This window comes from Jaculus jaculus, chromosome 16 (genome assembly GCF_020740685.1).
Source record: "Jaculus jaculus isolate mJacJac1 chromosome 16, mJacJac1.mat.Y.cur, whole genome shotgun sequence".
Taxonomy (NCBI): domain Eukaryota; kingdom Metazoa; phylum Chordata; class Mammalia; order Rodentia; family Dipodidae; genus Jaculus; species Jaculus jaculus.
Genome location: NC_059117.1, coordinates 56,715,300 through 56,740,572, shown reverse-complemented (window position 1 = coordinate 56,740,572; position 25,273 = coordinate 56,715,300). Strand labels below are relative to the sequence as shown.

Sequence of the window (25,273 nt, the reverse complement as noted above, 5' to 3'; positions counted from 1 at the left end):
CACAATGAAATGGCAGTGCTCAGAACAGAAATCATTCTGCAGCCTTAGGGCTGTGAGCCCCATACATACTCACACACACATTCATTTCAAGTGCACTTTTCATGTAGATTCTAGACAACTATTTCCTCATCACGTATTCATTCATTTATTCAGAAGTTGTACATTCCCATTTTAAATTTCTATTTTATTTTCAACTCTGGAGACTACAATCAAACTTTGTTACCAGGCAGGGTGTCAAGAGAGACTGGAGGAGCCAGAGGAGCTGTTGGGATGAGGTGGCTAGAAGGACCTGTTGTGAAAAGCAGGTGGAACAGAGAGAAGGATGTGTACACAGAGTGAAAAATAGGGTATTTCAGACCATTTGCCTGTACATTGGCAGAAGTTGTTTTTTTTTTTTAAATCAATGAGAATTTGGAAATGAAAAGTACCATTCTCAGGCCATTTGTACCCATGGTCCAGCTTATATTGTGACCAGGCAGAGTTGCAGAGAAAGATACAAGAATAGTAGAGGCTTTAAGTTCTTAAGGAGATAGGGAAAGAGCAAAACAAGGGTGAGAAAAAATAAACCAGGGTTTAAGCTGAGTTTACACAGAATACCAATATGCCCCCCCTGGCCCATCAGTGTGAATGGGGCTTGCACCTCCCACGTGGGCAGAGGCCATACAAGTCACAACTGCTAGCTTTTTAGCTGGTTAGTGGGCAAGGAGGGAGACTGTGCTCCTGATGGTGAAAGCAGCTGGCTGTGGAAGATTAAAGTGGCTGGCAGTGGAAGATGAGAGTTCGAGGAGGGAGGGAGAGGGGGTGTCCCGAGATGGTGTAACTGAACCAAAAGGCACCCCTTAGGTTACAGTAGACCAGAGAGCAAGGCCTGAGGTGTCGAGAGTGTGTCTTTCTTGAGACCTGCGGTTGAGGCCTAGCAGCCAAGAGGTGTAGCCTGGTGTGCCCGCCCGGCTTCCACAAGGAGGGATGAAACCAGAGAGCAGATCAACCCAAAAGGGTCACTTACCGAGAAGGAGGGAGGAAATGGAGAAGGAAAAAACAGTAAGTCTGAATCATGGTGGGTGTGAGAGCCTGTATCAGGCAGAGATGGTCCGAAGCCTCCAGAGGGTTGAATGGCAGCTCGGTGGTCTGGTCAGGGTAAAGGAGGTCTGGCAGTCCAAGAGGGCAACCAGAAGCCTCCCTGTCCAAGGCCCGGCACCAAATGTAAGGTTTGAAAGTGACCAAGACCATGGAGACCACTTTGAGGCACAAAGATGGAAGCTTTTATGGGGGGGGCAGAAAGCACAAGCTTTCAGGACTGACTCTCAAGAGCAGAGCACGGTCAACTCTGAGATGACAGAGAGTAGCTATATAGCATTCTTCAGTTGGGGGAAGGTGAGGAAGGGAAATAGCCAAGGTGTGAGACCAGGTGGGAGATAAGGAGGCAGGAAACCTAGACCTGGGGCATTGTTAGGCAAGGAAGGAATGATGGCTGGGTGGTTCCCTGAGGAGTGTGGATGACCCACTTCCTGTCTCTGTGCCTCTCCTGCTGTCCTCAGTGACTCCATTTTGTCCTGACCTAACAGAACTGATTTTGCCTTACAAGCAGAGGTATACCTATAAGTAACAACTGACACTTTAGTAAAGTTCCAAAGCCCTTATTTTATTGGTATATTACATTTGCCTCAGTTCATAAGAGAAGCAAAATTCAACATTGCCCCATGGAGTCGTGTTTGTGTTGTTTTTTTTTTTTAAGTTTATTTTTAGGACTCACCGCACCCATGCCAGCCCCCTTAAGGTGGCCTGCAGTGATGGGGACTCTGCTCTGCCTGCTCCATGGAGAGGATGCCAGGAACCACAGCTCTCACCCTTGCTCTGGGATTTCCTTTTCCTTGATTCCTTGTTTTGTTTTGTTTTCTTTGCTTTCTCAAGACTGGCCTCGAGTCATGGTGATCTTTCTGCCTCAGGAATGGGTTATCTGTGGCTGTGTTTTATCCCTGGCCCTTCTCACATCTCTCTCTAGTCCACCATCAAATAACTAGTTTTTCTCCCATTAAAATGACTACCATTGAATACCAGAAAGCTGACTTTTACTACTCAGTGGATTTATTAGGAACAAAAATAGCACTTAACAATGGTGCTGAAGTTTTGTTTTTATGACACAATTAGGGCAATTTAAATCCTGAGCCATGAGACCATTGCTGTTACGTAAGGTCAGTGGGTAGTCAATATGACATATTAAGAGTTAAGTTTAGGGCTGGAGAGATGGCTCAAGGCACTTGTTTGCAAAGCCTGACAGCCTGGGTTTGATTCCCCAGTACCCATGTAAAGCCAAATGCTTAAAGTGGTGAGTGTATCTGGAGTTCGTTTGCAGTGGCAGGAGGGCCTGGCATGCTCATTCTGCCTGCCACCCTCCCTCCCCCTCTCCTTGTAAATAAGTAAATAAAAATATTTTTAAAAGAATTGTTTAATTCTACAAGGTTCATTGGTAATTAGCTTTAAAAATAATATATTGACTAGTGATAAAACACTTATTTCTTTATCAAATCATTAGGGTTTCATGTTATATGTGTCTTCTTATTTGAAGGTTTTGTGTAGGGGAGCTTTCCTCTACTTATAGACATCTTTAATTAAGGATTTTTTTTGTGATCAGTGTGGATCTTTCTTTGTAATTATTTCACCCCCTGTACCCGAAAGAAGTCAACACGTGTTGAACCATCATTTATGCCACAAAATAATTTTAGTTTTTAAGTCACTTATCTTGTACCAAAAACAATATAAATTATATCTTTGTGAGTAGAAATGGAATTTGACTGGTAGCTAGATATACCTTGAATAATATTTACTAAGTTTTAGCTGAATCTACCTATCTTTGTTGTATGTTATAATTCTCCATAACCGAAAGTTTTCTCTTGCCTTCATCTATCATAATGGATATCTATCTTTTTTGTTTGTTTGTTTTTTGAGGTAGGGTCTCATTCTAGCACAGGCTGACCTGGAATTCACTTTGTAGTCTCAGGGTGGCCTCAAACTCAAAGTGATCCTCAAGTGCTGGGATTAAAGGTGTGTGCTACCATGCCTGGTAGATATTTTCCTTTTTGTAAACATTTTATTTTATTTATTTATTTGAAAGAGAAAGAGAGAGAAAGAATGGGCATGCCAGGGCCTCCAGCCACTGCAAACAAACTCCAGATGTATGTGCCAACTTGTGCATCTGGCTTATGTGGGTCCTGAGGAATCGACCATGGGTCCTTAGGCTTCACAGGCAAGTACCTTAACCACTAAGCAATCTCTCCAGCCCCCAGATATTTATCTTTTAAAAGTAATAATTGCGTTTGATTTTCCATGTTGATCTCTCAAGTGTTCACGTAGCATGTTAAACTATACTCTCTTGCATACTTATAGTTAAACATCACCCACTCACTGATGCATCAGATGTCATTTTAGAGCAGGTGTTGGGAATTCCTGTCTTTGTATAGTCTGCAGACTAAGAATAATTTTGTATTTTTTTTAATGATGAAGGGAGGTTCACAATGTGAAAATTCTGTAAAATTTTCATGTCAGAGAACATAACCACATGCAGTCACTATTACCCAGGACAGCTTCCTCACCACAGTAACAGAAGCCATTCCTAGCATGAGACTAAGTATTTTACTCTTTTACCTTTCCAGGGCCAACCTATTGAAAAGAGGATCTTGAAAAATGTTCTTAGGACACTTGGATGCGTGAGCTCCTAGATTTCTCTGTGCTGGCTTTAGTTGTGATTTTTAAGGGCTTTTTATCACCTTTTCTTTTTAATATACTCATTGCATTTAGAATTTTGATTCCCAAGAACATGATTGTCATTACTGAGCCAGTACAAGTAAAGTGTTCTCATTGCTGGAGTCCTCCTCACTTACAGAAAGCAGGACTCTCATTGTCATGGTCTTAGCCTGAGGAAACAAGAAGTTGGAATGAGAAGAAAAAAGATAATGGAAATTAGCATTTGCTCTGGTTTTTACAGGTATATATTGCATGCTGAGCTTACACCCTCTCACCCCCCCCCCCGAATTTATAGACTTCTCCTCCCGTCAATCCCCTCATTCCCCTAGACTGTTTCACTTCTGCTTTCACTTAATATATGCGCACCTGATCTTACATGACCGTGTACAATCTAGGAACCACTGAGAAAATATGGTGTTTCTCTTTCTGAGATGCTGGCTTAGTTTGCTGCATGTGATTATTTCCAGTTGTGTCCTTTTTCCTACAAGAGACATGACTTCATTCTTCTTTATGACAGAAAAGAATCCGTGTGTGTGCGTGTGTGCGTTTGTGTGTGTAGCTGTTATGAACAGTGCTGCAGTAGGCATTGTCATGCAGTTGTTCTGTACAGTGTCGACTTGGAGTCCTTCAGGTAAATGCTCAGGAGTGCTGGAGGTGGGTCATATGGTGGATGTACTTTTGCTGGCTGCTTGGGTTCCATATGATTTTTATAGAGCCTGGACTGGTTTAAGCTGATTACTATTCCCACTGACAGAAACTAAGGATTCCTTCTTCCATGCCTGCATTTGTTATTATTTGTTTCCTTAATAACTAGAGCAAGACTGAATTTCAGTGTAGTGTTTTTATAAAGTTTATTTATTTGTGTGTGTGTGTGTGTGTGTATGTGTGTGTTCACACACGTGCCAGGATCATTTGCCATTGCAAACAAATGCCTATCCAACCTTACGTGAATGGCTAGAGAGTTAAATCCAGGCCAGGAGGCTTTGCATGCAAGTGCCTTAACCATTGAGCCATCTCTCTAATCCCCTCAATAGAGTTTTGATTTGCTTTCTCTTATGGCTAATGAGGATAGGCATTTTTTTCATGTTTGTATATTCTCTTTTGTGCACTGTCTGTGCTTATTTCATTAGCCCAAATTTCATTGGGTTGCTTGGGTGGTTTTTGGTAGTGGTGTTGCTGCTGTTGATCTGTTCTTTTTAGTTCTTCGTGTATTCTAGAAATTAATCCTCTGTCAGATGTACAGCTGGCAAAGATTTTCTCCCATTCTGTAGCTTGTCTGCTCACTCAGTTCACTGTTCCCTGATTTTAATTTTTTTATTAATAGTGCCATGAGACAAGCATGCTATGTCAGTAAAAAGTAGTTACAGTCAAGCAGGATTTCATGTTATAATCCAATAAAACGTGTAACCAATTTAACTTGACACATATTTAGTGATGTATATAATCACAGTGGCACTGCTTGGTAATGAGGCATTAAAAATGAGCTAGTCAAAAATTGAAACTAAGTCATTCCTTTTTTCAGCCAAATCAAGCATTTCTTGAGTTTGGGTGGAGAAAGGGAAATTGAATGGAGTTGTTAAGGCAGCTCTGCAGTGTCTCTAAAAACTTCTAGCTTCCTTTTTGCCCCCCTTCAGACAGAGAGAAGGGCTTCTGGCAAATTATTAAATCCAGGCTTTGCTGGTCATGTTCTTATAGAAGAGGGGCCTGTGCAGTGCTAGAGAAAGAAACCATGTCCCGGAAACCCCCTAAACAGAGCAGGTGGGGGGCTTTCTTTGGGGTCCCACCCCTGCCATGCCTTATGTCCTTCACTCCCCTCTTGCTTTGTGAAGTGCCCTTCAGAGGGTGAGAAGCTGCCTTTCTGGCCTCAGTACTCAGTGGTGGATGTGGACTCCGGCAGTGGGGTCTGGGGAGGACGCCTGAGGTGCTTGGGCATGTTTAGATGCTTGTCAGGAGGGTGGTGTCAGAGGCAGAAGGGACCAGGGAAGAGCTGTGTGTTCAGACTTAGTGACATCACCCTGAGGTGGGGAATATCCCTCCTTCCTGGGAATGCTGAGTCATGATTTTCCGACATGCGCATAAGCAGGTGGTGTGGTGTGGCACATGGAGTGAGGAGAGGAGAGGAGAGGCGGGGACGCTCGAGAGGACATGGGTTCCTATTGGGCCACCTAGCCTCAGCAGAAGCACCCCTTCGCCCCAGCACCCTCAGGCCCTAATGAGCATGCCATACTCACACCTGGGCTTCTAGAAAGGAGGCCTTGACCATCCCTTCCCTTCACCTCCTGAGGACCTCATCTTCATCCGTATCTTACCTGGCATTGTGAGCATCCCAGCTCAGCAGATCTGCCTTGGCATCACTTGCGAAGGACATATCATAGTAGGCTCACTTGTGAATTCTTAGACCACCCAGAAGGGTGCACATGGGTGTGAACATGTTGCACCCACAAGGTAGTTTTCTATAAAGATAAGAAGCATGACTAGACATCAGAGGGTAAAGGAATGGCCTCCCTGTGCCTGAGGAACAAGTGGGTGGTTTGCTTCTGTTTTATTTGCTGGTGAGGTGCTCACAACAAATACAAGTTCTGACAATGGGGCAGTGAGTGTCCATTCATTCCTATTACTGTGGACAAGTTCATTTCTCTGTCTGTAAAATGAGCATGGAGTCCCCTCCTTCGTGGCCTGTGTGGCTTTGTGTCAACAGCCCAGAACAGAGAGAGCCTTCCATAAACTGCATTATTGGAATTTGTGATTTTTCAAAGACTAGCAGTATACAGCCCTTGAAGCTATAAGACCTCCATGCATGCATTTTTAAATAAATTATTTATTTATCTGAGAGAAAGAGGCAGATAGAATGGGCACACCAAGGCCTCTAGCCACTGCAAACGAACTCCAGATGCATGTGCCACCTTGTGCATCTGACTTACGTGAGTACTGGGGAATCGAAGCTGGGTCCTTAGGCTTCACAAGAAAGCACTTCAACCGCTGAACCATCTCTGCAGGCCACATGCATGCGTGTTTTAACACCACTCCCAGCCAAAGCGGCAGTCATTCTTCATGTTGTGCTTTGCGTTTGGAGAACAGGTGCCACCATTTCAAAAGGGCAGTTTAAGGTTAGGGTGAAAAGCAGAAGACAGCTCTTCCCACCACTTGGGGAAGAAAGGATCCTGGAGCATGTGGGATGTGTGGAAGCATCAGGAGGGGTGTCTGCTCTACCCACCATCACCTGCATGCTGTTCTGTCAGCCTGGAGCTCTGTGGACACTGGCTGTGCTAACAGTGTTGCTTTTCGTTATGGACAAGTCTCCAATTGCAGTTCTGTCTTAACTAACGGCTATACTCAGTTACCACCGACCTGTGAGAAACTAATGAAACTTTACCGTAAGACCATGATTGAATTACTTCTGTTAATTAGGAGTTGCTAAATCACCTTGATCCCCTTAGAGGAAAGGCATGATATAAATAGGCAGGAATAGCAGTAGTACTGTGTTTAATTCAAATAGTTTCTTCTGAAATTTAATTAATTTAGTGACGATATTATGAAATGAGCATGTCGCACACTAAGTGGTTCCTCAGTCACTTGAAGGAGATCATATGGCATTCAGAGACTTCTGAGCACTCTCCAAAGCAGCTCACTCACTGGTGAGTTGTTCCACCAGCTCAAGCTCACCTTCCCACTTGTGGGAAGAGTCCAGGCCAGGTGGTTGTGAGTCATTCTCACCAGGTCTTGGGACACTGGGGAAGACTCAGAACAACCTTGCCGTCTTTCCCTCTTGCCAGGCACATCCTGGAGGCAGAAGCTAATGGAGACCAGAGCCTCACAGGACTGACATAGCTGTCCGCAGGCCCTGACGAAAGTTCCTTCCAAGTTGCTAAGTCCCTCCACTTACCCACATCCCTTACTCCTTTCATTACCATAAAGGATATTTGAGTACAATGTACGCTTAAATTCCATGCCACCCGGGATGGTATGAGGATGTCACATAAGAACACAACTATTATATATAGTTTGGAAGAACAGAGACATTTGTGTTGTGTTAAGGTGACCAGAGGCCCAGGAGAGGATGAGGTTTGTGTGTGTTCATCACTGAGATCAGCAAGTTACAACACAGCCCCTCATGTGTTTAGCTGTTTAATGTGAGGTTATTGCATGAGGCTTTCCACAGTAGTCATGGGTAAAATGATAGGTAACATACTCAGCTGTTCCGTAACAAGACAGCTGGTCCTACAAGGTGGATCATAAAATAGGGAAATAAAAGAATCATTGCCATTGAAATGTGTGTCAGTTTGCATTTAAAAGCATGATATGATGAACTGGTGAAACTAGGTAGCTTTTTTGGGCAGCTGTATAATTGCAGTGGAGTTCCTCTTCAGGATGGCTGTAGTTCTGTTGTACTGCACAAATTTTAGCACTTTCCCCTATAACTGTCAGATTGTACAAGATTAGGAGCAGTTAGAAGATCAAATCTAGAATTCTTGGGCTGGAGAGATTGGTCAGTAGTTAAGGCACTTGCCTACAAAGCCTGACAGCCTGCGTTCAGTTCCCCAGTACGCATGTAAAGCTAAATACTCAAAGTGGCATATGCATCTGGAGTTCGTTTGTAGTGGCTAGAGGTCCTGGTGCGCCCATCCTCACTTTTCCCCTCCCCCTCCCCCACTCTTTCTGCTTACAAATAAATAAGTAAATATTTTGAAAAATCTAGAATTCTATTATTTTTTTTTTTTAGTTCTGTCTGTTTTCTGAAATTAGATTAAATAACTCAGTATTCCTTAACTTCAAGTTTTGGTTAAAACTTCAGAATTCAGGAGTTTTAAAATTTATCCAACAGTTTACAGGAGGAGAAACATCTCAAATTTATACCATGACTTCACAATTGGTCTTTTGGTACAGCTAGAACCACTGGTTTTTCCAGTGCCTATTTCAGTTTTTCTTGAGCCATTTTGCAGGAGCCTGTGCAAAATGTTCTGTTTCTCTATGTTTGGGACCACATAAAGGCTTCCGTCTAGAAGTAGAAATGAATTCCTCTGACTCAGAAGTTTGGTTGTGACTTTATAGATTATTCAATTGATTGCATAAAATAAAAATTTATTATTTTAAACACTGAGGTTGCACTGACCTCTGCATTCAGTTTTAAGTCGCCAAGCTATACTTCTGTGACTTGTGTCTTTGTTTTCATTTATTCCTCTACAAGTGCACTTTTCTTCCAGTTTCTCTTCATGCTCTTGCCCTTGTTTTGCTCCTTCCTCCTCCCCTTTGCCTATCAACTCTGTACTGCTAAGGACTTCTAGCGGCTTACTCTGGAAATGCCTTACAGAAAGATGCAGCCAGCAGTGTGTCCACCACGGTCCCTGGGGGCCACCGCACCTGGTAGCATACAGATACCCAGACTTATAAATCAGTTGTTTTGACCACTTGATATTATGTATTCTCATGAAATTTCTATGGAACACACGTGGTTATTTCCGTAAGAAGAGCCCACCTTACAATGTATGTAATAAGCATTGACTTCATCTTCCCTTTCTGTCTTGATTCACCTCAGAGTCAGCACTGAGGTTTCACCTGTGAAATGCAATGCAGCCTCTTCAAAGTTTGTACACACAGTTGTATATCAACTTAGAGAGAGAGATTGTGGTTAAGTAAGCTAGCTTTTTTTTTTTTTTTTTTGGAAGTAGGATTCACACTAGCCCAGGGGACCTGGAATTCACTATGTAATCTCAGGATGGCCTCGGACTTACGGTGATTCTCCTACCTCTGTCTCTGGAGTGCTGGAATTAAAGGTGTGCACCACCATGCCCAGCTGAGGAGACTTTTATAATGTGAAGATATGATGGAATGTTTTTCCCATGTAGGATTTTGTCTAAAGTATATACATAAGAGGTTGACTTTTTATTATGTTTAGATAAAAGTTATATAACAGAAGAGACATTCTGATTCCTGAGAACAACCATAGCTCTGATACAAGCTTTTTTTTTTTAAATTATTTATTTATTTATTTGAGAGTGACAGACACAGAGAGAAAGACAGATAGAGGGAGAGAGAGAGAATGGGCGCGCCAGGGCTTCCAGCCTCTGCAAATGAACTCCAGATGCATGCGCCCCCTTGTGCATCTGGCTAACGTGGGACCTGGGGAAGCGAGCCTCGAACCGGGGTCCTTAGGCTTCACAGGCAAGCGCTTAACCGCTAAGCCATCTCTCTAGCCCCTGATACAAGCTTTATAATGAAAGATTAGAGCATACTGAAATGTTAGAGAATTCTTGACTTTGTGAGCAGAGACATGGGTTAGTCACAGCTCCTTGTTCCCTGCAGATTCAGGTAGCATCTGGCATCTATTCTCCGGCAAGATGGGATTGTTAAGAGTGCAGGATGGAGTCAGGCTGATGAGATGCCAAGACCAAACATTGGTTGAATATAATGGAAATAGTTTAACTTGTCCTTCATGATAAAATTGCATACGATAAAATCTGTAAGAACAGACAAGAAAAGCATCAGTCAGAAACAATTCTGGAAGTACTTTTACATCCTCAGTGATCACCACCTCCCTCGATTTACCACATGTGTCCTGAGCTGTTGACAACCCCCTGTCGTGCCACAACTTCCAGTTCCCTTTCAGAAGCCACAGCGCAGCGCACACTGAAACCTTTTGATGTCCACATCCATTTCGGGGCTTTGTCAGGGTAAAGTGTCACGTTTCTTATAGTATTTTTCCCTTTGTTAGCCTTTAACATGGGTAACTGTAGTATTTTTTGTGTATGATTCCTGCCCCTTTCTTAAATGTCACTGCAAAACTTTTCAATGCTGTGCATTTAACTCCATAAAGCCCTGTAGTTGCTTTTATTAAAAAAAAAGAAGAAGAAGAAGAAGAAGAAGAAGAAGGCTAAGAGCAGCTTTATTTGGGAAACAAGGATGGTTGCATGGCATCTTAAACAACTAGAAGGTTCTGAATATTTGTATCACGATGTCACCAAAGACTTGGACTGTCTATATATGTGCCCTTCATTCTTGCCTCAGGCATTGAAGATCTGGAACAGGTCTAAACATCTATCTGTATTTCTTTTTTTAAACATTTTATTTATGTATTTGCATACATACACAGAGAGAGAAAAAAAGAGAAGAGAGATAATGGGTGCCCCAGGGCCTCTAGCCACTGGAAATGAACTCCAAATACATGCACCACTTTGAGCATCAGGATTTAAGTAGGTACTGGGGAATCAAACCCAGGTGGTTAGGCTTTGCAGGCTAACACCTTAACCACTGAGCCATCTCTCCAGCCCCCATGTGTGTTTCACCAAGTGATGATTCTTCCCATCTACAGAAACTGTGATGATCTCCAGGTAGTTCCTTCTAGAACATATCACCTCTTCTTCCCCAGCTAGCCACCAAGGGTTCATCTTTGCAGACAGCACTGGGGTTCTCACTGCACCACATAGAGTGCAGTGATCTTTAGGTTGGTCCATGGAACAGTAGTGCAAAACTATTGCTACTACAGGTCTATTCTCCTCAGTTTCCCAAGATCAGCCAATAATGATGACCTGGAACGTCCAGTGCTGTGTACTTGGCCCCTTTCTAGACTCTCCTGGCTTATTAGGGGTGGGGGGGGTTAATACCTTTTCTCTTGCCCCTGGCTCCTTGGGCATCTCTCATGCTCCATTATACTCTCTGTCTGTTTACCCGGTGCTTCTGAAGCATCGACTCGATGCTCGTTCATCTTTAAAGTTCCTTCTCAGAAATGCAGGCATGCTTTCACCCCAGCTACTACCACTGGTCCCAAGGTTCTGTGCTCTAAATGCAGAGCCAAGCTTTCCTGTGTCTGGTGGTTGCTGGGCTTCCTTAAACCCTGCTGGAGCCCATTCAAGTAGAGTGGAATTCCGCACACTAAATGAGAGAGGGTGTGCTAGGATCTCTCTTTGCTCAGGCAGTTGGCTGGCCGTCGTCTTTTGCTCATCAGTGCCCATAGAGCATCAGCCCCCAGGGTCCTATGCCGTCTTCCCTACAGTCTGTGCACTCGGTCCTTTCAGTCCCAGTGTGTCTGCTACAGCATTGCTGTCCCCACTTCCACATTCCTGCCCTTCCTTGCTTCCATCTTAGTCAACTTTAGCACATCACTGTTTAAAATGGTCAAGGTTTGTGACAAAGTCGAAACGCCGCAGTGTAGAGATTCGCATTTCATCCTTTGGCTCTGCATTCTTTCTCCATCGACATTTCTCAACTTTCCTCGAACATGAACTGAAATGAAAGCTATTTTTCCTTGTTTTAAGTCCTGCCCTGCCCTGCCATGCCTACAACAGATGTGTTTTAACACCCAAATATGCTCCTATGTTTGTAACAGGACAAGCAAATCTTTAAGTTCTTTCTATGGTTTTATGTAGATTTTCCTCTATAATTTCCTAGAATTTTCATAATGAATATTGTAAGAAGTAGAGATGAAGTTTCATGAGTTAACCAGGGTGATTTATCTGGAAGCAGTTTGTTCAAGAGTAATTTCATAATAACCTGTTGGAAGAGATGGCAGCCTCAGCTCCTGGGGACATGGCAGACATCAGCCCCTCAAAGGTCATCAGCTCTCTGCCTTCCCCCATAGCTAGATGTGGCCACAAGTCTTACCAATGTGGCTGAAAAGAGGTTAAGTTTCCATGTAAGGGCTCCTCACAGCAGTGAGCCTTTTGCAACCAGTTCAATAGGATGACTTCTAGGTTATGACCAATTATTAAGACTGTACTTGTGTTTTTGCATGTGGGTACATATGTGCACAGGTGTTCATGCATACACGTGGAGGCCAGAGGTCAACATTAGGTATTTTACCCAGTTGCTCTCCCCTTATTTTTTAAATGCTTTATTTACAAGAGAGAGACCAAGAGAGAGAGAGCACATGCATTCAAATGGGCACACAAGGGCCTCTAGATGCTGCAAATAAAATACGTGACCCACTTTGTGCCTCTGGCTTTATGTGGGTACTGGGGAATCAAATCCTGGTGGCTAAGCTTTGCAGGCAAACACCTTAACCTCTGAGCCATCTCTCTAGCCCTCTACCTTATTTTGTGAGGCAGAGTCTCTCCCTCAACCCAGAGTGCACCAATTTGGCTAGCCTAGCCTGCCAGCATGCTCCAGAGAGTCTCCTGTCTCTGCCTCCCCAGTGTTGGGGTTAGTGGAATGCACTGCCATGCCTGGCTTTATGTGGGTACTTGGGATCCAAACTCAGGGCCCCATGCCTGCACCCAGACCTCTGCCAACCGGGCCATGTCCCCAGACCTCTCTGTTGTGTTCTCGAACAGTGGCTTTATGAGTGGTACTGTTTCTGTTTGAATGTATGACATTTTGTTGTACTTTAAACATTAGTAAAAGAATCTTACCTCCAAAGTTTAGCTTAGAAGTCTCAGATCCCAGTATTTAGAATCCTGATTTGATTCTAAAGTTCTTCACCCACACAGGAATAAATTAGTATGCAGTGTTAACAAAAAAAATTATGCTGTGAACACAGCAAGATATTTCTTTCAAGAGCACAGGCAAAAAAAAAAAAATCATTAAAGCCTACAAATTTCTGAGAGAATATGACTTTTATTTTTCGTCCATTCATGGCATCAGTGAACTGACGTGCTTCCCAGGGCTGCCAGCACCAGGCTAACAACCCACTGATAACATTGAGCTTAGACTACCATGTCAGTCCATTTGTGCTGCTGTAACAGGATGCCAGAGATGGAGTAATTTTATTCATGAAAACTGAGAGACTTCTTACAGTTCTGGGGGCTGAGAAGTCCAAGATCAAGGTGTTCAACATCCAGTGAAGGCCTTGCTGCTGCACCAGAACCTGGTGGGAGTCAGAGGTCAAGTTCTCCACACAGTGTGGGGTGATGCTTTCTGGAAGGGAGCCATGGGGGTTTTGAATGTATGGCCCCACAGACTCCGGTGTTTTATTAAAATGGAGTTTGCAGCTTCAGTCTCTAGCAGGCAGACTCCTGCTACAGAGGGCACATCACTGGGGGCAGATATGAATTCAGCCTGCAGGTGTGCAGAGAGATGTGAGCACCAGTGGGTCCCTGCTGGCAGTGTTCCATCGTTTTCTGCTCTGTGCTTGGATTCGTGAATGGGCAAAATCTTCTGCCATTGATGGAACTGCCCCTAGATCTGTAAGCTTGGAGTAAATCCCTTCCTCCTATAAAACTATGTTTGGTCGGGTGTTGCTCTACTACAGGAACCCTCACAACCCAGTTATCTCTTACATATCCACCTCTCAATGATACAACATTGGCAATGCCTGGATCTTGGAGGAGACATGTTCATACCATAGCAGAGGACAGTATTCATGTGGTTCTGATTGGAAGTAAAATCTCAGCTAAGATTGGATTGGTTCCTTTCTCCTGAAGACCTCATCCTTAGTGCCTGTGTGTTCTTCATACCTGGAGTGCTAAGGAAAGTCCTTCTGGTGGAGTCCACGTGTGGTCTTCCCCAGACCTGGTGGTGTCTGAAACCATAGCATCACTTGGCTTAACATGGATTTCCAAGGCAACGTCAGCAGTCTAGGCATGTTCAGTGGGGGAGGGTAGGTGCACTCCATCACCACCAGCACGTTTGAAAATTATGATCTTCAAATAATATGAGTTTGAGAAAATTCTCAGCTATTTACTTGAGCATGGTGCTGATCAGAGGTAGGCATAAAGGTGGGCATTTTCCCTCTGAAAGTGGGTTCAGACAAGATCAAAGGGAAAAAGTCTAGAACTCAGAAGATGTCATTGCATTTCTGTTACCCAAAGAAAACTGTTGGCAAACTACTTTTCTAGTTATTAACAAAACCTTTGTTTCTGAGAGGAAAGGAATTGTGTAAAATCACATATAAAATCCTTACATGAAACCATTCCAGAAGCAGAATTTTCATTGATTAGTGAGTTTTAAAACAGAAAACAAAGGAGTGGTCTATAAAATCTAGTAATATATAACATAGTTATTGCTTTTCTTATGACATGTTACTTTCAGCCTCGTTATGGAAATCATTTCTGGTTTCTTTCTAGCTTAATAAAATATAAATTTTAACTTCTTTTCTTTAGTTGAAACTTTTCTTTCTGACTACTTCACTTCCATATTAAAACCTTATATTAAAGTTGATTAAATTTGTGAAATGAGTTTTTGGGCTACATTAGGTCCATTTCTAATGCATTAATTTCCAGAAATTTAGGAGGTGCTGGCGAACAAGTTATTAGTGGATAGATATTGCCATGTCTACATGGCCGGCTACCCCACCTGGTGCCGGGTATCTGACTGCTGCGCTAACCTTGCACTGCAGTGCTGAACAGAGATTGAAGAAGTTAATTCATTTGCAGTTATGCAAATGATGTTTATAAAATCAACTACTCTACTTGGCCTTGAATTCTATTGATGTATTAATGTAACATATACAGATAAAATACCTTAAAGCTCCGCTGGAGTGATGGATCAGCAGGCAAGAGCATGAGGGCCTGAAGAGGCCACATGAAGAGCTGGTTTTGTGGCTGTATGTGGCTGTAACCCCAGTCCCACGGGGAGAAGAGACCAGAGAGTCTCCAGAGCTCACAAGGAAATAGCAAGCCCCAGGATTAGTAAGAAAATCTAGCTCAAAGAGGCATGGAGGACACCCTGCATCCAGTCAGGCCACCACAGGTGAGCCCAGGGGCCCTGTAGGAGCGCACACACGTGCATATAGCACGCACCCCACATGCCACACCCCCACATAAAGCTACTTCTTCCTTTGGTTCACCTTTCAGTATTAATCCCTACGCATCTGCTGTTGCTGGGCAGAGATGTTTATTCTAGTAGTTTCACATTAAATATAAATTATTTCTTCTATAATAATGAATTGTTAAGTGGAGCCAGGCAATTTGGGTGCTTTTTTTTTTTTTTTTTTTTTTTTTGAGGTAGGGTTTCACTCTAGCTCAGCCTGACCTGGAATTTACTATGTAATCTCAGGGTGGTCTCGAACTCATGGCAATACTCCTACCTCTGCCTCTCAAGTGCTGGGATTATAGGTGTATAACACCACTCCCGGCTGCTATTTTTTTTTAAAAAACATATTTTCTTAAAATGTTGTATTGAGATATTTGAAGAAAAATATGTCTGGGGTGCAGGAGTATCTCAGTAATAGAATAGTTGCTAAGCATGTAGACTTTTTTGATCCCCAGCATGGCAAAATAAATTTTAAAAATTAAGAAAAAATGGCATAGAGCTAGTGTCAGCAGTAGAGGTGAGACTGCAGACTTCCCTCTGCTCTTGTTGGGCTAGCGGGAATGCCCATCCTCCTTTACTTGCAGAAGTGCTGCTCAGACTCCAAGACTGACCATGGTGTAGACAAGGGAGTGGCTCCGAGAGCAAATGGAATACCAGAGCCACGGAGTGGTGCCTATACTATCTCAGGTGACCTTGAGGAAGTGGCTGCCCTCTCGGTTGGCTCTTGGGTGCTGTTGTCTGTGATGCTGACCTCCTCAATGCCTCACATGCATAATGTGAGCACTCTGCGAGAAAACGCGCCAGAGTGCATGCTCAGTGTGAAGGGGTTGAGTTGCTGTTCTCCTGAGTCACCCAGCCAACGCTTGACTAGTTAGAATGCAGTTTAGGTAGCAGGTGCTGTCCATGCTGAATCCTAGAGCCACCTGCTCACCCTTGAGTCATAAATGCCACTGGAATGTAGGGAAGGCAGCAATGTCCCTCAGAAAGACCTGTGCTCAACTCTGTCCTCTCAATTTCTGACACCCCTTTCCGCTGTCTCCACAGGACCTGTGTCAGAGGCTTTCCAAGAGGTCCCTGAAAGCTCTGACACTTGGAGAACCATACACAGGCTGCAGGATTGTGAATCAGTAAATTTGTGCTCTGGGCAAGGACTAGTAACTGTTTACCAAACACTGATTTAAATGTAAATCTGATCCTAGAATGATAAAAGGATATAGAGCAGCAGTTACTCCCAGCAAGGGAAGTGGTACGCGCCTCCAATGACAGGTGTGAAGAGTGAATCACATGGGCTGAGGTCTGGAAGTATCCTCTGGCTTCCCAGCCAGTTTACTGTGTACTCCTCTCAGCTGGTTCCACTGGAATTCATCTCTAACATGCTCTGTGAGTGCCTGCTGCTGGTTACTTCCAAACAACCCTGAGGAGAATGGTTTCTCCTGCACACTGGAGTACTAGCCACCTTTCTATGCATACACTGCATGGGGGGGGGGCACATTCACTGCTGTCGTCAGTTTGATGCTTGTACTGGAAGCTGAGCATGCTCAGCATGGACGTCTTTACACCACAAGTAGCTCTCCATTAACTACCCTGAGGAATGTTCAGGGCCCAGCACTCAGAGTCTTCTGGGTCCAAAGAATTCCTACTTGGTCAGAGTAAATGATCTTTCTGGTATATTCTTATATTCTGCTTGCCAATTTCTTGTTGAAAATTTTTGCTTCTATGTTCATGAGGGAGAATGGTCTGTAGTTTTCTTTTTTTGTTCTGGTTTTATCTGGTTTTGGGGTCAGGGTGATACTGGCTTTGTAGAAGGAATTTGGTACAACTCCTTTTCTATTTTATGGAAAAGCTTGAGAAGCATTGGTTTTAGTTCTTCTGTAATGGTCTGGTAAAATTCACCAGTGAATCCATCTGGGTCTGGACTTTTTTGTTTAGTTAGATTTTTTATAACTGCTTGGATCTCCATACTTGTTATAGGTCTATTTAAGTGCTGGAGTCTGACTAAATGCATATATTATGCTCACCAAACTGCCCAGTAAGCACTTCTCTTCTCTTAATATTCATACCCATATATTAATGCTACTCTCACTTTTGGTTAGAGAAGCTTCTCTTTTCAGATGGCAGTGACCTCTGGAGTGACTCAGAAGGCCCCATAGTGGTGAAAAAAAGTGACAGAGGAGTGCTCAACACTGAAACATCTCTATAACACCTTCCAGGGCTCAGGGTCCATTGCGGAAGAGGTGGTAGAAAGAATGTAAGAGCCAAAAAGGAAGGGTAGGACTCCTTTCAATGCACTCTTCCAGACACAAAATAGCCTAGGTATCCATGACCTTGCAGTGCCTGGCACTCCCTACACAAGACCAGTAAAATAGGAGGAAAAGATGATGACATCAAAATAAAAGAAGACTGTTTAGAGGGGGACGGGATATGATGGAGAATGGAGTAGTGAAGGGAAAAGTGGGGGGATTATTATGGTTTATTGTCTATAATTATGAAAGTTTTGTCAGAAGGAAATGGTACTGTGAGTTACAGTGTTTCTGCACCCACTTATGCGGCCATCTCCAGCAGTACTCTAGTAGAAATAGACCTATTAAAAATGAATCTGGGGCTGGAAGATGGCTTAGCAGTTAAGTGCTTGCTTGTGAAGCCTAAGGACCCTGGTTTGAGGCTCAATTCCCCAGGACCCACATTAACCAGATGCACAAGGGGGCACATGTGTCTGGAGTTCGTTTGCAGCAGCTGGGGGCCCTGGCGCACCCATTCTCTCTCTCTCTCTCTCTCTCTCTCTCCCCCTTTCTCTCTCAAATAAATAATAATTTTTTTAAAAAAAAAATGAATCTGATGGGCTGGAGAGATGGCTTAGCAGTTAAGGCACTTGCCTGCAAAGCCAAAGGATCCTGGTTCAACTCTCCAGGGCCCAGGCAAGCCAGATGCACAAGGGGTGCATGCATTTGGAGTTTGTTTGCAGTGGCTGAAGGCCCCGGTGTGCCCATTCTCTCCCCCCCTTTCTCTGTCTCTCTCTCTCAAATAAATTAATTAATTAAATATATTTAAAAATGAATCTGACATTACTTTCTCCATCCCTCACACCTCACTACTTCTCATCACACGTCGGGCATTGCTAAACACAGGCTGGGACTGTGAGAAAGCTGGCCTGGGCTCTTGGACATGGCCGGGGATCTTGGGCTGATTGGGAGCCCACTCTGGCAGCGGAGCTGGCCCTCCCTTCTCGTGAGGTCTTAATGCGCCTCATCTTTGCCCAGAGGAAACAGTGGGCCTTCCCCCGATCCCAAAGCACCTGAGCATTCCATAGTCTAAGGTTCTGCCCCAGCCCACCATTCCTAACCTTGTGGCCAGCTGCCCAAGAGACCCTTATTTGGTCGTAAACAGTCTCCCTGCTGCTGTAGCCCTCCAGTATGTGCTGAAGTCACGTAGCTTTTCTGCCTCTTCTGTTGTCTTCTTTGCACCTCCCTCACAACTTCTGCCTTCCTACACCAGCCAAATAGATAGCAACCTATGTACCCAATCACGTTATAGTCTGTAGGTGCCTTCTCAACCTTTCCCAAGGTTTTATAAACCCACTCCCCTTTTGAATAAACGAGACAAAGTGCTACCCCTCAGACTGCCTCCCAGGTAGTTCATTGTCTGTCGCACTCTCCCTGCTCCCCCAGCTCCTGTGCCTGGGACATTGGTGGCCGATGACCACCGGGGATAGCGAGGACCCTCAGTCACACATTTTCTTCCAGATTTACTCTCTTTGCTGATCCCCAGCTATCTCAAAAAAGTTCAATTTTAGAACATTTGCACTTTTTGTTTCTTCTACCAGAGATGCTGTTTACAAAGAAGAGCCTCAATCCAGACACCACCTCATTTAGGCCTTCACCGCACTCAGTGTCCTCATGTTAGAGAGACTGCCCAGCCCTGTGCAGAGTAGTCGCCTGCCGTTCCTCATTTACTGGTATTTATGCCTCTTAGCTCCTTCCACTAAAATGTCAGCCTTGTGATCTCCAGGACCTCAGAACAGTGTCTGAAATAAAAAAAAGACCCCAGGGCTGCAGAGATGGCTTAGTGATTAAGGTGCTTGCCTATAAAACCTAAGGATCCAGGTTTGATTCCCCAGTCCCCAACCCACGTAAGCCAGATGCACAAGGTGGTGCGTGCATCTGGAGTTTATCTTTAGTGGCTAGAGGTCCTGGCGTGCCCATTCTCTATCTACCTCTTTCTCTCTCAAAATAAGATAAATAAAATTTTAAAAAATAGACCCCATAAACAGCAAAGTGAAATACTAACACAGTTTTAATATACTTTTTATTTTTTTATTGACAGCTTCCATAAGTATAGACGGTCAACCGTGACAAGTCCCATTCCACTCCCCCTCTTCCCCTCTCAAGTCCACCTCCATTGAATCCCTTCCTCTTTACAATTAGTTTCTCTTCTGGGTTTTTTTTTTTTTTTTTTTTTTTTTTTTGGTTTTTATCTTCTATTTTGATATCATCATTTTCCTCCTCTCATTATGTAGGTCTTATGTAGGTAGCATCAGCCACTGTGGGGTCATGAATATCAAGGCCATTTTGTGTCCGGAAGATTGTGTTGTAAGCACTCCTCCCCTTCCTTTGGCTCTTACGTTCTTTTCACCACCTCTCCCACAATGGACCTGAACCTTGGAGGGTGTGATAGAGATGTCTCAGTGCTGAACTCTACCCACTGTCACTTTTTCTTAGCACTGTGATGACCATTGAGTCACCCCAGTGGTCACCACCATCTGAAAAGAGAAACTTCTCTAACCAAAAGTGAGAGTAGCATTAATATATGGACATAAACATAAAAAAGTCCTTGGAGGGAAATTTGGTGAGCACAATATGTGCATTTAGCTAGACAATAGTAGGCATTACAGTTTTAGCATTTTAAAAATATTTCCAAGATACCCAATCCTACTTAAGTTTTCCCATTGAGAATGTGATGGTTGCCATGTATTCCAGGGAATTATTCACCATACATATGATCACATGTGAAGGGCTGCAATTCTGCTAGGTCAATCTTGTTTTCTTTCAAAGTGCTCTATAGCAGTTTTACAGTTACTCTGTAAACACTTTCTCTCATTTGAACTCTTTGAGTCATCTGACTAAACCAACATTGTAGCAGCAATTTACATAAAACTGCACACTTCAGAGATTAAAAATTACTTTACCAAAAAAAAAAAATACTTTCCTCTTGTCAAGAGCCCAGGAGGCAGGAAGCTTCTCACCCACACCCTGGAGATGTGCATGCTGAGATTGTCCAAGCAAAAGGTGCAGAGTGATTTAACCTTTGGTGACTCTGCTAGAAGGTGCTCCTGAGAATAACAGTGTGATCTGTTGCATAATAGGCTTTCCACAAGCAAGCCATAGTTGGTAATAAGTGCCAGAAACAATGCTGGAGAACTATATGAAAAGAAGGCATATCATTCAGCTAATTTGGGGCTATCAGAAATGTTCCGCTAGGCCTCCCGAGTCAATGGAGACTCAACCTTGACATCTACCATGTGTCTTCTTTGAGCCAGTCACTCATGCCCTTCTACTTAATCCTTACATCATGAGGTATAATGCTTTTAGTAAGCCCCCTTGTTAAAGATTATTTTTATTTGAGAGAGAGAGAGAGACATATAGGGAGAATGGGCAGGGCCTCCAGCCACTGCAAACTCCAGACTTGTGCATCTGGCTTACGTGGGTCCTGGGGAATCAAACCTGAGTCCTTTGGATTTATAGGTAAGCACCTTAACCACTAAGCAATCTCTCTAGCCCATTAATAAGCTCCTTTTTACTAGTAGGAAATTATGATTCTGAAAAAGTTAAGTGTCACCCTCAGTGACAAAGCTAATAAAGAGAAACCCCAGGACCAGAACTCTTTCCTGCACCTGGGCACTGTCCCCCGAGTGAGCTGTGACTACAAGGCTCATGGCATGTCTGTGGAGGTGAGACTCTGTTAATGCTGCCATCTTGGTGTCCTCTGTCCTTACTCTTTGCTCCTGTACTGGTTTTGCTCTGTGGCTGGGTTCATTCTCTTGCTTGTATATCTCTCATTTGGCTTGACATCAGAGCTGGAAAAAATTACAGATGATGGTTTGGACTTTTTAGTATGCAGATCTATAGTGGCACAGATGATTATAGATCAGTATGATAGAATTCTTACCTATTCATTTTATCACTGCCTATTCAATATGTCAAGCTGCAAAATAAAATATTTTAATTTAAAGGAATGACTCAGACACAGCTTGAAGAATGAATGTGAAAATACAGAATTCCAGAATGCATGTTCCCCCTTAGGCTGTGGGCTTCTTCATGGTGTGGCTGTATTCCAACAGTGGCTGCTGATGGTATACCCTCCATGAATAATGAAGATGTATTAAAGTTTTCATTTTTACTATGTGTCTTTTAAAGCACAGGAAGTTGATAAGTGCTGCTGGGTTAATCTTAAGAATTGTAAGAAGCTAGTGGGTGGGCTACTTTAGGAATGGGCTACCTCCCTACAAGTTGTTGGCCAGGGACTTCCCTGAGGACTCCCCCCCCCAAATAATACAGATTATTGCCACTGCTGTTAACTGCACATCAGAACTGGATGGTAAGACTTACATTGCTGAAGACCCCACACGCTTTGGAGCCAGACATAGAGAAAGCAAGCTGGGACAGAGCTGGAAGTTTCCTCCCTGCTGGATGCTTTAATATTGCCTGAAGATGCTATTCAGGCTGCTGGAGAAGAAATGTCATCAAGGGTCTTACTCAGCTATGGACCCTGCTTGTTATTCAACTGACCTGTGAGCAAGATGTGTCTGGTGCAGCAGTGGCCTAATTGTTGTGGGGATAACCACCTGCTTTCTGGTTGGATTTGAAGCCTGCCCCACAGAAGAAGTTTCACATCTGGTTCTATAAACCTGTTGAAGAGCTGGTGGCTAAGGATGACACTGGCCCTAGTGGAAAAGCTGAGCTATTGTTTTGCCTGTCAAATTGCCTTGTATTTATGTTTATGTGTGTAGATCAGGGTGAGCTTTGGTCAGAGAAGCTTCTTTTTGCAGTGGATGGCAACTACCTGGGATACTCAGAAATGATTAATGTGCCCAGAGTAAGTAACTAGTGAATGCTAAGCCCTACGTGAGACATCTGTACCAGCCCCTTCTTGGCTCAGGGAACATTGAAGAAGAGGCAAACAGTGCAGAAGAGCCAGAGGAAGTGTTATGGAATGTTGTCTTCCGGGCATGACATAGCTCTTACTCTCTAGAGCACTCTGGAGGTGTGACTGCCTGCACAAAGTCTGTACAAAATGGGGCTGGTCGACATTCCCTCATGGGTAGGGGAGTGACTCACAAGTCCCCATTCCTCTCTCAGGATTTATAGGCAGTTAATGGCTGTTAGAGGAGAGAGTCTCACAAGGCCCCCTACTTTCTTAAGGTATGTAAGCAGCTAGTGAAGGAGTCATTTTCTTCAGTGGCAGAGCTAGGTAAGTTCCTCATGCTCTTGTTATAAGCCCTTATCCATTACTAAAAAGAGTCTAGTGCATGGAAGAGGCATATTATAACTTACACAGTGTAACTAATAATCCTACATATATAATTATCATAAAATAATTCTACTAGCAACTAGTGAGACATGCTGTAAGGAAAATTAAGGTGAAATTAAAAAGGAATGAGGAGATGCAAAATATTTTTAAGACCATTCATTAAAACATTTTTTAAATAGGGCTGGAGAGATGGCTTAGTGGTTAAGCGCTTGCCTGTGAAGCCTAAGGACCCCGGTTCAAGGCTCGGTTCCCCAGGTCCCACATTAGCCAGATGCACAAGGGGGCGCATGCGTCTGGAGTTCGTTTGCAGAGGCTGGAAGCCCTGGCGCGCCCATTCTCTCTCTCTCCCTCTATCTGTCTTTCTCTCTGTGTCTGTCACTCTCAAATAAATAAATAAATAATTTTTAAAAAAACCATTTTTTAAATATCAGGTATTTTTAGTACCATTTGTGATTATTGCTATCAGATAAATGCTAGGGTTGTCTCCTTTTTTTTTCTTTTTGCTCTTTTTTTTGTTGTTTGTTTTATTTTTATTTATTTATTTGAGAGCAACAGACAGAGAGAAAGAGGCAGAGAGAGCGAGAGAGAATGGGAGCACCAGGGCTTCCAGCTACTGCAAATGAACTCCAGATGCAAGTGCCCCCTTGTGCATCTGGCTAACCTACGTCCTGGGGAATAGAGCCTTGAACCGGGGTCCTTCAGCTTCACAGGCAAGCACTTAACCGCTAAGTCACCTCTCCAGCCCTTGCTCTTTTTTTTTTAACCTGTGAAAACACTTTTATTAACAGATGTCAGAATCCCAAAGAAATTATACTAGGAAATATCAAAGACAATAAATTAAGCATTTCCTCCCAAGCTTAAAGCTATGAATATGTTCACAAACACCAAAGGAAGAAACCAACCTGGACTTCATGAGTTAATTTTACCTTTTGCAGTTTAATTGAGAGAGCCTCTGCCATAATTGCCACTTCTCTGGAGCACTGTTTATTTGAGCATGTGCTGATTTGCAAGCTCTGTGAGGAGGTCAGAGTATGTCCTCCTCTCTTGCTCTTCTGCCCTATTTCACCCAGACTGTTTTGTCCTGAACCTGGAGTTCTGCAGGACTGGCTGACCAGGGAGCCCTAGCAATCTTCCTGTGTTGCCCCCCCCCCCACACACACACACACACATAGCACTGGGGTCCATGCTCATTCTGTTTTGTTTTTTCCATGTGTGTGTTTGTGTAGTGCTTGGGATTGAACCCAGTGCCTTGTGCATGCTAGGTGAGTGCTCCACCACTGAGCTATCTCCCTACCTCTCTTTTGTTCTTTTAATTCTTATTGTATGTTTTAATCTAATTTGCAAATAAATATACTTTGATGGCAATAGGTGTAATTTACAGGTGTTGGAGGTAAAGACATTTTTGCTAAAATGATCACCAAAAATGTAATTTAAAACTCAGATCAGAGCCAGGAATGGAGCTCATATCTGTAATTCTAGCATTTGGGAGGCTGGACTGGGAGGATTACCACAAGTTCAAGGCTAGTCTGGGCTGCCTCATGGATTCTAGGTCAGCCTTGTCTACAGAGTAAGTCCCAGGCTCAAAACAATAACAAGAAACCCTCAGATCAGATGAGCTGAGAACACATATTTATAGCTTTCACAGTGAAACATGTTTGATTCAATATTGTCTGAGGGTTCAAGTTCACTTTGTACTGGCCCAACTGTATCTGAAACATGATGTTATTCAGCCGTGTTTAAACTGTTGTGTAGAGGTGCATGAGTTTTAGCATTTTTCACCTACACCTGGGACTCAAGCTGTGGAGGTCAAATAGAAAAGTGTTTTGCAGCAGGACATGGTGGTGCACACATGTAATCCCAGAACCCAGGATGCAGAGGTAGGAGGATTGCTGTGAGTTCAAGGCCAGCCTGAGACTATATAGAGAAGAGAATTCCAGGTCATCTTGGGCTAGAGTGAGACCCTACCTAAAAGAAAAAAAAAAAAGAAAAAAGAAAGAAAGAAAGATAAAAAGAAAAGGAAGGGAGGAAGGAAAAGAAAAATGTTTTGCATCATCCTGTCCCCTGCTGCTGCACCCAGGGCCCAATTGCAGGAGGAGCTGTAACTTCATGCCTGGATATTTCCTTTGCAGATGATCCAGTCCCTCAAGGCATTGCTTGAAAATGCAGATGCTGTGTATGAAAAGATTGTGCACTGTCAGAAAGCAGGTAGGTGAAAAATTTGGTTATATTTTTTATCCTTTAAAAAATATATTTTATTCAAAATTATGTCATACAGAAATGCAACAATTATTTTATCCATGGTAACAATAAATACTAATTCAGTGGT

General features: G+C 43.4%; 1 protein-coding gene across 1 annotated transcript in view; it reads left to right on the top strand.

The window, feature by feature from the left end:
- The window catches only part of Plcl2 (phospholipase C like 2), a 219,330-nt gene that overhangs the window by 159,517 nt on the left and 34,540 nt on the right, over positions 1 to 25,273 (top strand). The window contains exon 4 of the mRNA XM_004661324.2: positions 25,077 to 25,152. Coding sequence (XP_004661381.2) covers positions 25,077 to 25,152 — 76 coding nt within the window. The remainder of the gene's footprint in view (positions 1 to 25,076; positions 25,153 to 25,273) is intronic.